The 15,356-nt window shown below is 34.7% G+C and overlaps 2 protein-coding genes and 1 long non-coding RNA gene across 5 annotated transcripts in view; 1 reads left to right on the forward strand and 2 right to left on the reverse strand.

Moving 5' to 3' along the window:
* The window catches only part of LOC131802441 (uncharacterized), a 35,713-nt gene extending 27,692 nt beyond the window's left edge, over window positions 1-8,021 (forward strand). The window contains exons 2-3 of the long non-coding RNA XR_009342180.1: window positions 7,798-7,823; window positions 7,885-8,021. This is a non-coding gene — a long non-coding RNA (uncharacterized LOC131802441). The remainder of the gene's footprint in view (window positions 1-7,797; window positions 7,824-7,884) is intronic.
* Window positions 1-12,913, reverse strand: part of LOC101895117 (dihydropyrimidinase) — a 44,215-nt gene extending 31,302 nt beyond the window's left edge. The window contains exon 1 of one of the 2 annotated variants that reach the window (XM_059122705.1): window positions 12,777-12,913. The gene's annotated coding sequence lies outside the window, so the exon portion shown is untranslated. Of the gene's footprint in view, window positions 1-7,548; window positions 7,959-12,776 lie in introns of those variants that run through there. The other variant, XM_059122704.1, reaches the window with a different exon arrangement.
* On the reverse strand, window positions 2,207-12,919 carry LOC101893460 (guanylate kinase). 2 transcript variants are annotated; one of them, XM_011293890.3, is made up of 2 exons: window positions 12,777-12,919; window positions 2,207-3,076 (listed from the first exon to the last, which is right to left on the reverse strand). In XM_011293890.3, exon 2 carries the CDS (start codon window positions 2,883-2,885, stop codon window positions 2,232-2,234), a length of 654 nt encoding a protein of 217 aa, XP_011292192.2. In that variant the 5' UTR covers window positions 2,886-3,076; window positions 12,777-12,919; the 3' UTR covers window positions 2,207-2,231. The 2 variants fall into 2 exon arrangements, with proteins under 2 accessions (XP_011292192.2, XP_005175525.2); XM_005175468.4 differs by having other exon boundaries at window positions 2,207-2,856; window positions 12,777-12,917.
* Window positions 12,920-15,356: the final 2,437 nt, after the last annotated feature.

Raw genomic sequence — 15,356 nt, forward strand, 5'->3', positions numbered from 1 at the left:
AGTCGCATATGCTGATGACGTAGTGGTGGTGTAAATGTTAGATCTGTTCCAACTATTTGTGGCCTAATGCAAAGTTCAGTAATGCAGTTGTCTGGTTGGGTCATGGGCAATGGTCTGGGGTAAACCATACAAAGACAGAACTTATGCTAGTCACAAGGATTTTCAGTGCTAGTACTGGAGGGAGTTACGCTGAATGTCACTTCGTGCGGCAAATACCTCAATACGAACTTGGACGAGCTTTTAAACTGGAGCAAGAACATTGAGGAGAGCCTCATGCACTCTATTTATGCAAAAACATCACAGGGAGGAGCTGGGGCTCAGACCACAAATCGTACACTAGATGTATGTAACAGTGGTCTTACTTGTTCAGACATATAGGAGCCTCGTCTGGTGGTATGCGACTAAATCCGGGGCACTCATGTCCAAATTAACCACAGTGCAGAGAGCCACGCACTCAAGAGCACTCTACAATCTGCTTCGGGTTGGTGCTAAACTTTCAGCCACTCGATATTTTAGATCACTTATAAGCACCAAGGAGTGCGCTGATACGAGAGTAAACGGGGGATGGCGCTCTTCACGTTTTGGTCATGCACGAATCCTGGACATACCACTTAGACGGAAAATCTTAGGTGAAAGTAATGGGATTAGTGATTCGACTCCAGTTACATTAATGTTATTGTTACCTAATTGAGATACCTGAGTTGGTGGAGAACCTCCTCTGGACGGTCTGGCCATTTATACAAAGCTGAATGACAATTGCAGCATTTTTCAGCCTGAAACTCTTGCAATCAAGCCAAAATGGTAAGATATCTTTGCAAGAGCATGTATGTCGATAGTCAGACGCCCTTAGGCCTATCTAGTCTAGTGCTCTTAAATTGAGTGTCACCCTTAACTGCAGAAAGCTCTCATTGAAATACCTGATTGCGTTAAACTTTGTTGGGTTCTAGGACATAACAATAGCAATATAGCTTGAGGCGCATCTCAGTCGATTGATATACCGATATACTTTCTTCGAAGAACCTGCCAGAAGTTGGCACTTGAAAACCTGCCTGACCTCAACAGCAGTGTTCCCGACTACTTTATGCTACGTAAAGATTAATACATTTACCAGTTTGCCGAAGGCATTCCCTGGCTAGACAGGCCACCATCCTAACTACACCTCTCTCTATAAATATTTTCTTCACCTTCCTGCTTCTTTTTTATCTCTCCTATCGTCGAAATTTTTATTTCTTCCTAGGATGAACACAATGGGCCAAAGGTTTCCTAGTAAAGCAGTTGCCGGATTCGTGTAGTTGCCAAACCAACCATACCTATGTTAAATAAAAACAAACCCAAAATACCAAATAATAACTGAACGAAAATCAGAAATACCGTTATATAGGGCTACACCAAAAAGTGAGCGTTCATTATTTTTTTTTTTCGAAACGTCAAACTACTCTCTGAAAACTCTGAAATTTTGAACAAAATACAGAAAGTCCGGATTCACGGTTATATGGGGGCTATACCTAAACGTAGACCATTATATTCCATTTTCAATACCAAACTTGCAAAGAATAATTTTGTAAAATTTCAAAGGTATAGTTAATAGTGCGAGCTTTAACGTGATTTTTACTATTTTAGATACAATAATGTTTAGAAAAAGTTGAAATAAATTTAATGGTACACTCATCCTTGCTTGTATCCGGAAGATTGTTGGCTATCCCTAAAAGCCTACGAATAACATACAATTAAATCTAACGACGTCCTAAAATGCATACTTGCCTGGGAACTAAATTCCGTTTTTTTGTTTGTGTCAGATACTAGGCCACATATAATACAGACAACGAAACATTTGCGGTACAAAATTACAATTACAACATAGTTGCGTAAATACGCATGCACTATATTACATAGAAATCTTCTCTCTCTCTCTCTCTCTCTCTCTCTCTCTCTCTCTCTCTTTCTCTATTTTAATCCTTTTCTGCTAATCAAATTATCGCATGTGGATTCATTTGGAAACAATAAAACAATAGTAAACAATATTATTTATTAGTTTATTATTGACTCTGTATTATTATTTGAAAAAAAGACATTGCTTCAAAACCCGCATAGTTTTTTTATTTATTTGTCTGTTTCTTTTTTATGTTAACTTCACTAGGATATTTTTTTGCACATTTGTACTTAGAAATTATACAAAGGAGAAATGCATTTGTTGGGTGTGTATGTGTGTGTGTTTGTGTGCGCCAAGAACATTACCAACATATGGTAATGCCGGCAGCTTCCTGAGCCTTCAATTCAGCCACAATAAATTCACGGAATTGCTCATAGGCTTCATCGATATCAACATTATGTATAATCTTATGGAAATTACCGGGCGTCAGACCATAAACAATCTCGGTGGCAGCAGCATCCAAACGCTTCTTCAGTGTTTCTTCGGTTTCGGTGTTACGTTTACGCAAGCGCTCCTCCAATGCCTCTATGGATGGTGGATTATTGTAGATTAGAATGGGATTAAGGTCGGTCTTTTTCACTTGTTCCACGCCCTGGGGTTCAATGTCTAGGATACAAACTTTACCGGTATTTTGTACCTTGCGGACGGCTTCTTTGCTAGTGCCATACATATTGCCACTGAATGTGGCCGATTCAATGAATTCGCCATTGGCAATGGCCTTCTCCATAGCTTCACGTTCGACAAAATTATAATGGACACCATCCTCCTCGCCCGGTCGGGGTTTGCGAGTTGTATGCGAAACACTGAAGCCGAATGTGTTGGGAAACTCTTTGAATAGCCTATTCAAGAGAGTACTCTTGCCCGAACCCGAAGGTCCGCAAATAACAACTGGTCTGGGTCCCTGTTTGGCCATAGTGCTCAAAAGCCTATTGGCAATGAAAAGAATGCTTATCATGATTAAATATGTTCCGCAAAGGGATTACAAGTACTAAGTAGATTGGGAGATTTCTTGATTTGAATGGTTGCCTTAAATGCTAAGTTGCTTAGTTGTTGTTGCTGTTTTTGTCACTGTTGACGGTTAGTCGTTTCTGGGTGTAATGAATAAATGCTGTAGACGTTCTAATTAGAGGTGCGTGCAATGGTGAACTGGAAAGAAGACAATAAAAAGAACAAGAAGGCAAATATTTCCCAAATGTAGTGCAGACATTCGACAATTTCAAGTTTGAAACAACCAAAACAATGTCGAAAATAAAAAGCGAACAAAACCAAAAGCCAAAGCAAATGTGAAAATGATAGACATAAAAATAGATGAAAGGTGAGGATGATAATAATCTTCTTGGGAAATGCAACAACATTTTCACATATCTTGTTATATGAAATAATCAAATATAATTAGACATTTTTGCGATATATAATTGTGATACTGTTATTTTTTAAATCACTAAATATTTAGACAAACTTCAGGTGTCCCAAAATCTCATCCATATACTAATTTTGATTCTATTTGGTAGATCACTTTATTATAGAAATTATATAGATATAGAAAAGATATCCTATATATCTTCTTTGGGTTACATTACTTTTAATATCTTTCAATACACAGGCCATATTAAGGTCGGAACATCATCAAAATTATTGGTCTGTTCCCGAACTGCATAAATGTAAAAGTTTTTACTGCGATAATCGATTTTCCCATTATAATACCGGAAAAATTGCAAAAATGGTAGATTCTTGCAAGTACTGGAATAGAGCATATGTTTGTGACAGCAAACTTGGTAGCCATGTCATATATAAGGTCGATCTGATAACTAAGTTTACTGTCAAAGGACATAATTGTGATTTGAAATTCAAAGAGAGACAAATCAAAATAGTGCAAAAACTACTAAATTTATTGTTAAATTGTTGTCAAAAATTGTCTTTTGGCCGATCTTATATGGTCCTAACTCATTTTTTGAGTTGCCGACAAAACCGGTAATCTTTCGGCGGAAATGGTAAGAGAACTTAGCAATGGCTTAAAATGGTCAGTAACTAATATTTCGATAGTTAGATGTCCCTTAAATCAATCAAATAAAGTCCAATCAAATCGAGAGCCATTCTTGAGTAATATAATAAGGAATGAAATGTCTGATGTATTAGATGGAGTCGGCTTAACTACCTGTTAATGTGACTGTCAAACCGTTAATACTATATCAACTGTTTCAACTGTTTGACTGACCATCTGGCCGGATTAAATATAATAAATGTCTATCGCAATTATAATATCTGGCCAGGTTTTTCATTCTGGCCACATATTAGAATCGCGGTAGGCATAAAGACGGTAGTACGGTAGTATTACATATGTGACCTCAAAATGGGATAACAGTGATCTGAGCTACTTTAGACTACTTGAGGATGAAAAAGAAATAGATAATTGAACATCTACCAAGCAGTTGTGCCAAGTTAGCGAGCAAGTAGGCGGGAGATATAAACTGAAACATTTTCATCTTTAGGTTTGTAAAGCATCTCCTGGCTTGTCAACCATCCCGCTATATCACCTCTACAAATCTTTATTTTTTATTTCCATATCTACCCTCTATTCTATATCTAATGTTACTTCCTAGAATGAACACAATAGATCAATGGTGCCTGCAGGAAGCAGCTGTCGACACTTGTGTAGCTAAGTATCGTTAAAACAAAACAAACAATCCATCTTTATGTAAGCCAAGGTCTTGAATCCGTTGTCATGTTTTCAGAATTTTTGAATTTTTAGGAAATTTTATCCAGATCCAGTCTAGTCTTTCATCCTATAAGAATGATATTGTTACCTGCCTTATTATGATCAGATGATCGGCCTGGACCAAATGACCATCGAAGAATCAAGGAACTGTCTCTTGAATTCAACAGGCCCATGAGGATGATTGGGCGAAGGTACATACGCTAAGATGATAGTACACTAAGACATATTAAAAACCGAATAGGTACAATCCGAGACGATAAATCATCCAAAACGTTGCTCCTATTCGCCTTCTCACACCACCGCATTGTTCCGGAAGGCTGGGATGTACACACAGGTGCCAGCAGATTTGGATATGGGAGGACGAAATCAGTTATTGGCGCTGGGTTGAGAAAACGTATTATTATGATATTGTTTTCTCAAGAGGGGTGTAAATGTGGTCCTTAACTCTTAAGCATATACACGAAGGACAGAAAACAAGCAAATGAGTGTATAGCCCATCCAGATTTCATGGTGCAGACTCAATACCAGAACCATAGATACGATATATAGCACAAATGGCGAAAAATGGTTCATGAGCTGAACATATCGCAATATTCCATTCGGCAAATATTGAAAAATGAGCTCGGGGTAAAGCCCTTGAAGTTAAAAAAACTGCAAGAACTTACACCGCAACAGAAAGAAAATAGACTCAAAAGAGCTAAAGAGTTGCTTCGCCGAATGTGGTGAACTGTCGAATTTGTTTTTCTCCGATGAGAAAACATTCGTTTTCCAGCAGCTTGTAAACAAACAAAATTATCGTGTTTACTCGCCAAAGAGGTCAACTGAAAAGGTGACCGCCAGATTGGCCACCAGAACTCAAGGGCCGGCCATGGTGATGGTGTGGGCCGCCATAACAGCCGATGGTCGCCCTCCACTCGTATTAATCGACCGTGGCATCATAATAAATGCCGAATATTATCGCGTAAATATTCTGGAGGGTGTATGAAAGCCTTGGGCACGGAAACATTGTGGCCGCAGAACGTGGACATTCCAACAGAACCATCGCACTCAGCACGCGCCACCCAGGAATGGTTACAAAATAAGATTCCTCGCTTCATTTCCAGCGCACAATGGCCACCAAAATCTCCAAATACCAATCCGTTGGACTATTGTGTCTGGAGTATTTTGAAAAGCAAGGTTGGCACTAAAAAATACCAAAGTGTCGATCACCTGAAACATGCGCTTCGCCGGGAATGGACCAAAATACAGCAGAGTAACATTCGGGCAGCGTGTGACGACTTCATTAGCCGTTTAAAGGCAATAATTCGTCCCAAAGGTGATCAATTCGAAAAAATCTAAATTTATTCTAAACGTTGATGCTATTTCCGAAATTTTTTGCTTTCATTCAATAAAATTTAAAAAAATATATAAAAATTATGGCGTTTTACGTTGTTGCAGTTTTCTTATCTCACCCTGTATGTATAAATATTTGTAAACGCTGATTTTTCCCCTCTCCTGACGTTTATGCCTTTCTTACTAATGAGTATCAATTTCGACTATGAAACATTGTCCGTTAAAACATTCGTTCGCAAAATAAAAACAAATTGATTGAAATATACAATTTAAGGAATGTGCCAATATTGTTGCCTTCAATATGGTAAGATACACCACACCCAAGTTCAATGGCATTTATTACAGGTAGTCTCTACAAATGCATTCATATATATTTCGATAATCAATGTACAAACTATTGGAGTTTCAAATGGAACAAGAAATTGCTTATACGCACAAAATCCCATAATACATTAAATTCCAGCAATGTACCACAATGAATGAATGTTATGACCAGCCAAAAATCGTAGACAGCCAACCAATAAAACGACACTTGTAACGACCATAAATGCCATCTGGATAATTAACTGCATTAATAATTTAAAAATCACACACAATCAACCAATAAGAAAATCTTCTTTGGAGTCAGGAAAAAACTTTCTTTTTTCATATTTGGAAAAATCAGGCGTTGATATTTGAGACAAGTTTTCCTGCAATGAATGGTATTAATTAAAAGTATGAGAAACCAGCTAAAGTGGGGACAACGCCACTGGAAGGCTCATAAAACAAAAACCAGACAATGAAAAAATGCAAGTCTACTACGCAATATCTTTAGGCCTGAAAAGGAAAATCAATACTTGTAGGTCGTCGCATGCGGTAGTTTTGGTGGAAAACCACCACCACCACTATCACATACACTACCATAAAAGAAAAGCAAAGGGTGCCAAGACAAAATTGTTGCCATAGACCACCACCAACACCGCCTTACCAACAAGACGGCTGCAATTATAGCAACAATAAAGAAGTATGTTATTTGAGCCATCTTCGAGTGGAACCTAAGATAAAAAAAAAACAAACAAAAATCTATGGAGAGAAAGAGCAAAATAACAATAAACCACAAAAATGTTTTACTTCAACTACTTGGCTGGATTAAATGTTTTAATTACCAACTATAAATGGTGTTTAAACATGAATTAACATTTTTGTTTGTATGCCACTGCAAAATGTGTTTTATGGTCACAAAAAGAAATAACGGTAATGCTCCAAACCAAATCGGGTAGGTATACATATATTCGTTGCTGACGACGACGACGACGACCAACAATAAAGAAGTTTGCAAACGACGACAACAAATGCCCCCCAAACAATTTTGATGGGGAGAGGCCATAAAAGGCGTGGTGTCGGCCAATAGAAATAAAATCAAATGCCAATCTATAATTGTATCATAGGTGTTGACCGGAAAAATCCATAATTTTCACAATACACCCCCCGACGCCCCACTGTTACAATGTCAATGAGCCGTAAAAGAGATTTACACCTAAATATGGAGAAGCTTTTTGAACTGAAGTTCACACAGAAAAGGAAAACATACCTTTGGTAACTAGTTGATATTCACTGGAAACAAGCTGGGATGCAATTTGAAGATTTTTCCTTCGTTTTTTTTTTTTTTCAATATTTTCTTCTCTGACACAGAATTGTAACACTTTTTTTATACCACACTTAGTTCTTAAGGGGGGATGTTTTCTCTTCTATTATTCCTTCGAAATTTCACCTTTAGTTATACACAACACAATATGATGTGCTATTAACACAGTTTTTTTTTTTTTTTTTTTTTCAACAGTTAGAAATAAACCCAGATTTGTAAAGGTAATGAATTTCAATGAACTATTTTTTCACAATTTTTCTAATTGTAATTTTTTCCACCTAGCTCGTAGTAGCTCGTTATCTCAATTGAAACGTACTATACACATTCGCTTCCGCCGCAAGACTGATTCGAATGACTGATGTGCTGCGATGGTATACTCTTGTTGCGGAACCCCAATGCGCTAACAGCCAACAAACAATCAACTCGGCGGATAGAGATACCAAAGTACTGGCCATCATCATCATCATAACGTTGGAAACCTTTTCTCAGTGAAAAACATAAAAACATGTATCTACGAACGACTGAATTCACACAGATAAACGTACATACAATATTTGTTGACATTTTGCAGATACTCACTCACATTCGCATGAGAAACAGGAAATTCTCTCCTCGTTGAGAGTATTTCTCTTATAGGAATTTTCAAAACTCTTATTAGATTCTCTTTAAAGAGCGGCATTGCCAGGCAGAAAAAAACAAAGTATAAAGGTGACCATCATCACCACATTTATTGCTTCTATTGCATATGTCTTAATTGTTTTTCCAAGATGAAAAGTATTATTTTCAAGCCAAACTAAATTCTTGTTTTTTATTTAAAATCTAAAAACGATAAAGTATTTTGACAGCAAAGTTGATTGTCAATTGGGCTTTTTGGGTTATCATGGGCTTTCTCTGTAGCCATGATACAATAAAATCAAAGTACCATATGATTTTATTTTTTTTTTGTTTATGTGTGTGTATTTTTTTTTTTTTTTCAATAATAAAAAAAATTGTTCAGAAAATATTCAAATTTTGGTGTTCTCAAATTGCTTATTCCAACGATTAAATCTTCGGTTTTTTTTAGCGAAATAAACCCTTAAAGATATGTATAACAGGATTCTTTTTTTATTTAAAATCTAAAAACGATAACGTATTTTGACAGCAAAGTTGATTGTCAATTGGGCTTTTTGGGTTATCATGGGCTTTCTCTGTAGCCATGGTACAATAAAATCAAAGTACCATATGATTTTATTTATTTTTTTTTTTTTGTTTATGTGTGTGTACTTTTTTTTTAATAATAAAAAAAAATTGTTCAGAAAATATTCAAATTTTGGTGTTCTCAAAATGCTTATTCCAACGTTTAAATCTTCGGTTTTTTAGCGAAATAAACCCTTAAAGATATGTATAACTGGATTTGGAAAAGAAAATTTGACCTTTCATTCAGTTTTTGCGTTATTTTTGTCAAACTTAGATCGGGTTCGGAGATGGGCAATATCGGTCCACTCCTTCTGGTACCTCCCCAACAAAAAAAAACTAAATTTTCAAAAAAAAAATATTTTCTACACAGAAAGAGAAACAATAATCCTAATTTGCTCCAACTTTGCAAATCCTAATATTTGCGTCAGTGCTAGATAAGGTGCGAAAATGGACAATACCGGCCCACTCCTTCTAAATTATAAATAATTACAACTCTTATAAAAAGTGATATAAGAGTTCGACAATCTTCACATTTCACACATCCCAATATTTTTTATAAACTCAAAGACTGGTGTGAAGATAGGATATATCGATACACTCCTTCTTGTACCTCCCCCAAATAGGGTCAACATTTTTATTATCCATGGATCTCATAAAAAGCATTCAGACTTGGTACATTTCAATATTACCATCAACACAAGATATCTTATAAAGATGATAGAGATCGGACCTTTTCTTCTGGTACCTCCTTTACAAAGGGTCAAAGTTTTGAATAACCAAAACGACCATAAAACTCAAAATAAGCATTCGATTCTCTTCAAATTTCACACATCCCATTATTTCTACTAACATAAGATCTAAGATCACAAAACGCTCAAAGAAAGCGAAATAAGCATACAACTCTCTTTAAATGTCACACTACAAACATTTTTGCTACCGCAAAATCTGTTGTGAAGATGATATATATCTGCGAAACCCTTCTGGTAACTATAATCACACAACATCCACAAAGGGTCGAAATTTCCAGTACTTATATCTGTCATAACATGCGAAACAAGTCGGTGATTCTATACAAATTGCTTTATCTAAATATTTCTCTTAACGCAAATCTGATATTATATGTTATTTATCGGATTTATGATTTCGTATAAAATTAGATATGAGTGTCAGATTTCCTTCGACATATCAGTACTTTTATCTGTATTAGAAAAATTGAATACTTCGCTCCGCTATATCCGGCCACCCGCATATTTCCACATTTTTCAAAAATTTGCACATCTCTAATATAAAGTATAGGAAGAAGTCGATATAGTCCAAAACTGGCACGTTGTAATATTTATATGAGTCTTAGGTAAGATACGAATTGGCCAATATTGGCCAACTGTTTCGGAACCTTCCCCATAAAGGGTCAACAGTTTGAATAATCATAACTCAAGGCTGGGAGTATAAATCTGTCGGCAAAACGAACTTACACTTTTTTACTTGTTTTCTGGCCTATTTGAAATTTAAAAGTTCAAAGAAGTTATATTTGATTTAGGCTAAAAAATATTCAGTTTACTCTAAAAGTGATCTTCAAAGGCAATCAGTTTAAAATTTAGTTTTTTTTTTTGTGAATATTTCCATAACCATTACATTTTTTAAAATTTTTGAATACTTCTCAATAAATACCAAAAAAAGTTTTGCTTTAAAAATGATTTGCTAGTAAAATTTGGGTCGAACTTGGATGGTTTGTGGTGTTTAATTCGCATATGTTAATCACAATAACTTGGAAATATATTCTACTTTCCAAAGAACAGTCCTGAAACAAACAGTAAGTTTACCTCAATAATACACAGGAAAATTAAACTTTTCGACAGTTTGTCATTGACAGAAAAAAAGGCTACAAAAACAAAAATAGGAAGAAATAAAGTTACACTCTTTGGTATGTTCCAGAACTGCAAATATGTAAAATTTGTTCCCTTTTATGATATAGTAGATTCTTTCAGGTACTGGAACAGATCACCTACGTAGTTTCAGACAACGAACTGTCCAATCATTTTTAGAATTCAAAAATTTTAATGAAAAATAATTGTAGAATTAAGAATGTAACGTCTTGCAATCTTTGGTCTGGAACATACCATACTGCAAGAATGTAAAAGTTTTTACTACGGAAACTTATGATCACGTGACATTACCTTCTTAATTTTACCATGATCTGTACCAGAACCTGCAAGACTTGTTTTACAAATTTTTTTATACCAGAAAGAGAAAATCGGTTATATATGTTTTACATTCTTGCAGTTCTGGGACAGAGCATATATATTCTGAGATGGGAACCCGTTTTCAATTAATGTTTGTTCCACAACTGCAAAAGTTTTTACTACGATAACCGATTTTTAATTTATGTCTTTGCCAAAAGGCAATGTTTATTTACATTTCTAAAGGATACAATGGAAAATATACTGGACCCTCGACAAAAAGGCAAATGTTCGGTGAAAATCTCTTTACAGGAGATGGAATGATGAATTGGGTAATATATGTAAATTCCAGCTTTACATTGGCAGCCTTTCTTGAAAAAAAAGTTCAACAACACGAAGTTGAAATGTTGAATTGGCAAAATGTTAAAAACCAGAATAATAAATTCAAACATTGGAGCATGGAGGAGTACTCTTCTTCTTGCGATTAACAAGACCTCTGTGTGCCTCGACAAATTAAAACCCAAATTAAAGGCATCTACGGATGACATTGCAGTGCTATTTGCGAGGAATTTTCATGGTTTTGCATAAACCTTTGCTAAATGGTGCTAGGAAGCAACTACTTTCAATTTGTCCACTATGTGCAGCGAACGGAGTACCATAAGAACTCTCCTTGGAAGTCAAATACCTTTGTGAGATTCTTGAAAAGTGAAACAGATAGAAAATGAATATCAAAGTGCAAACAAAAAAGGATTTATGACACAACTCAAGCCGACTTAAGTTTGACTATTCTTTCTCAATTAATCTGACGAAGTTGGCGATTTTCAACAGCTACATCTATCAAAATATAATGGAAGAAATTGGTTATTTCCTAATTTTCTTAATTCTTATATGTAATTATACCTTGCTAAGAAGCCTAGACTAAAGGTTAATCGCCTGTTCTAACATGGAAGATAACACTGAACATTTATCCATAAAAAACCAACTTGCACTCAATGACAATTGGAGCGTTATTCAGGCGGAGATTCTAACCATGCACCACAATTTAGTAGGGGGAAACTAAAAGAGATAAAAGAATAGTCTGTTCCAGAACTACAAGAATGCAAAAGTTTTTACCACGATAACCGAATTTCGAAAAATTGGAATACTACTAGATTCTTGCAGGTTTTGGAACTGAGCCAAAAACTAAAGCAGTTGAAATTGTGCCACTGTTGCTCTGGGGCTCAATTCTTTTTCTATGAAAATATTTATAAGGGAGAAAAAGTACAAATTGAAAAATTTATGAAGAAAATAATTTTAATTTCATATTTTCATAGAACAAGAATTGGGTCGCTGTTTCTTTTGACAAGTAGATCATATTACCATTTACAAGTTTGTTGAATCACTTTGGCGGCTTAGAAATTCCTAAAATATGATACCTTCTTTCTCTTTTCATCTATACATCGTTGTTACTGCCATTCCTACAAAAGGATGTCCATACTAGAAAATAAAAAGGATCCATTTCTCACTGTTTTAAAATAATTTCGGCGCAAACAACAACAAATCTTCCGCTAAACGTCAACCCTATTGCAAATTGTACAAAAACATATAGACACTCTTTACGTGCTATCAAAATTGAGATAAAATTGCAAATTATTCACTTTAATCGTAATAGTATAATCGAATTAAATGAGAAAAATATTAAAAATTGTCACATGCACGTTTTGCTCTTACTATAAATATTATCCAAAATGTTGTTGCATTTCCTTCGAAGGGTGTTATTAAAAATGTAAATATGTAACCGAAAACCAAAAATATATTCCAAAATAAACACTTCATTATTACCTTATTTGGAACAGTTTGAAGCGGACACTGACAACGTGAAGGTACTGCAAGGGATGCGGCTAAATTATAACTAAGAACAGCACAGTTCTTTAAGAGTCCTTGACGTCCTTCAATCTAAAACTTTGGGAGTATTTTTGGGGGCGGCTAATGTCTGTCTTTTTACTCCTAATAATCCAAATCCAATTAGAAGGGATATTCGCAATGTGTTTAGAACTACGGAGATGATAAATTAGCGATAACAATATATATCGATTAATATTTATTAGTAATGCCATGTTCCCATTATCATACGAACAGCGCTGTTCTCACTCAGAATTACCATGATACAGTAAAGAGGTATTGCAGAATAAAATTGAATACTTACAAGAAATTGAACATGTCTGTCGTTAACCGATTTTCTCTTTATTGTTCTGTTCAATAATCTGCAAGAATCTACAAGTATTGTATTTTTTTCGATTTCATAAAGAGATAAAGAGAAAATCGGATTATCGTAGCAATAGTTTTACATACTTGTAGTTCTAGAACAGATATGATATCGAAAAAATAGCATAGCTAGTAGATCCTTGCAGGTTCTGGAATAGAATACTAACAAAACACAAAATAATTTGAGATGTTGAGCTATGCAAATAAAAAATCAGAAACGATTGTATTCATGGCACAATTACAGAAGGTAGAACAAAGCTATATTTTTTTTCTTTTGGTGCCCTTATTTTATCAAAATATATACATATTTTGTGTATGTGTGTGCATTATTTTAAATAAAAAATAAAATAATTATGTGGCGTTTCCACTGCACTTGATTCGCTCTCTAGTCGTGGTTTGACCCTTAACTATGAAAAACTACCTAATTCTTCACACAAAATTTCCTGAGCGAACACTCATATTTGTACGTTGTTCATTCAAATCACTCTCAGAACAACGAAAAAATATGTCCCATCCCTAAACAAATGAGAGCATTTATCGAAAAAATAAATTATGACATTTAAAATTAAAAATAAAAAATTTGATGAAATTTTAAAAATTTTTGGGAAGACTGAAAATTATGTATGAAAACTACAATGTTGAATGGCGTATGTACATTCAAACGAAAGTAAATTTTGTTTTCTCTCTCATTCGAAGTACGCATTTGGCCCACGAGATGAAATTTCCACAGAAAACTGCAACAAAAGAGGCAATATTTTCAAAATGTTTCTATTGGCAGAAAAAATGTTTGACAAGTGGTCTCTCCAGTAGAATTTAAAAATGGAAAAACACAAAATATGTTCAAAATGTCAAGATTTACACAAAAAGTTGAAACGTGAATGAAATTATAAAATTATTGATATAATACATAGTTGGGGAGAAAAACAATCATTTCTTTTATTCATATTAGTGAGAATTTAATAAATTTAGTAAAAATTCCCATTAAATCAAGAAACAAAATTTTGAAAAAGGAATTATTTACTATGAATTACGAATCGTGCCGTAGGAACGGGTTAATTCGTGTACCTAATTCTGAGAGCGAACAACGTTGTTCGGTTTCCAATGGAAACATACTATTAGAAATTAATCAAATTTGATTGCAAAATAAATGTATATTTTCGATGTTAATGGGCAACACATTGTACAATATTGGAATCATGACAGAAGAATACAGGTAGATGCATCAACGCTTGGGAGCATTGATATGTCAAAAAAATTTAAATGGGTTTTTCAAATATAAGTAGATTTTTATATACTTCTTATACTACTCATTCGGAGGCTATTATAATTCCCGTATTTCAACAATTTTTACAAATTTAAATAATTTTTCATTCAACATTTTCAATTCCAAGATTGGTTTGACAGTTCATTGTCCAAGCAGTTGTGTCGACGCGTCTACCTATATTCTTCTACCATGATTGGAATAAAACTGGATTATCCTACTAGATTCAATCTTGTGGAAAACCCCAAAATTCCATTCCTGTTTCGCGGGCTTTCCCTTAAAATAAGAATTTTGTTAAAAAATGAAAAATGAACAAAACCAACTGTTGCATATTTAAAAGTCTATTTAACACTATAAGATTCGAGCACAGAGTTGCATTTTTCTAGCTTAGGACGGTATTCCATCTCTAGATAATACAAAGACATACTTATTATACAGTGTAGTAGAAACTCAATCTAGTTTAGTTTTCTTAGCTGCACTAGTTCGTGAATCCAGTCCATAGTTCATTATCATCTTTCGCCGAGTATAAATTTGAACCGTTCACAAATGCCCTGTTCCATAAAACCTTTATTTAGGAAGAATTGCAAGAATGTAAAAATGTAGAAGAGCACAACAAAATGTCACAGAGCACTAATCTGAAACAGAAAACCAAATTATTAGCTTGTGAGACTTGCTTATGGAATGGTTGAATTTTGCTTCCAAGTCTAGTTTTGCTGCAAACATGTAGAGAAAATTGTCAGCGTATGTTTTCGCATTAGTACAGAATCTTTATAGTAAATATAATGAAGATTTGGTCATATATTCGGCATATTTTTCAGATTTTTTGATTCCTAAAAACTGGCAATAACTTTCAACGTAGGGCGTAGGAATCATCTGAAGACAACTTTTCTTGTAAT

Source organism: Musca domestica, unplaced genomic scaffold (genome assembly GCF_030504385.1).
Source record: "Musca domestica strain aabys unplaced genomic scaffold, Musca_domestica.polishedcontigs.V.1.1 21, whole genome shotgun sequence".
Taxonomy (NCBI): domain Eukaryota; kingdom Metazoa; phylum Arthropoda; class Insecta; order Diptera; family Muscidae; genus Musca; species Musca domestica.

Coding starts and splice junctions, on each gene's coding strand:
- LOC101893460 (XM_011293890.3), bottom strand. CDS start 2,885: ATGATAAGCATTCTTTTCATTGCCAATAGGCTTTTGAGCACTATGGCC.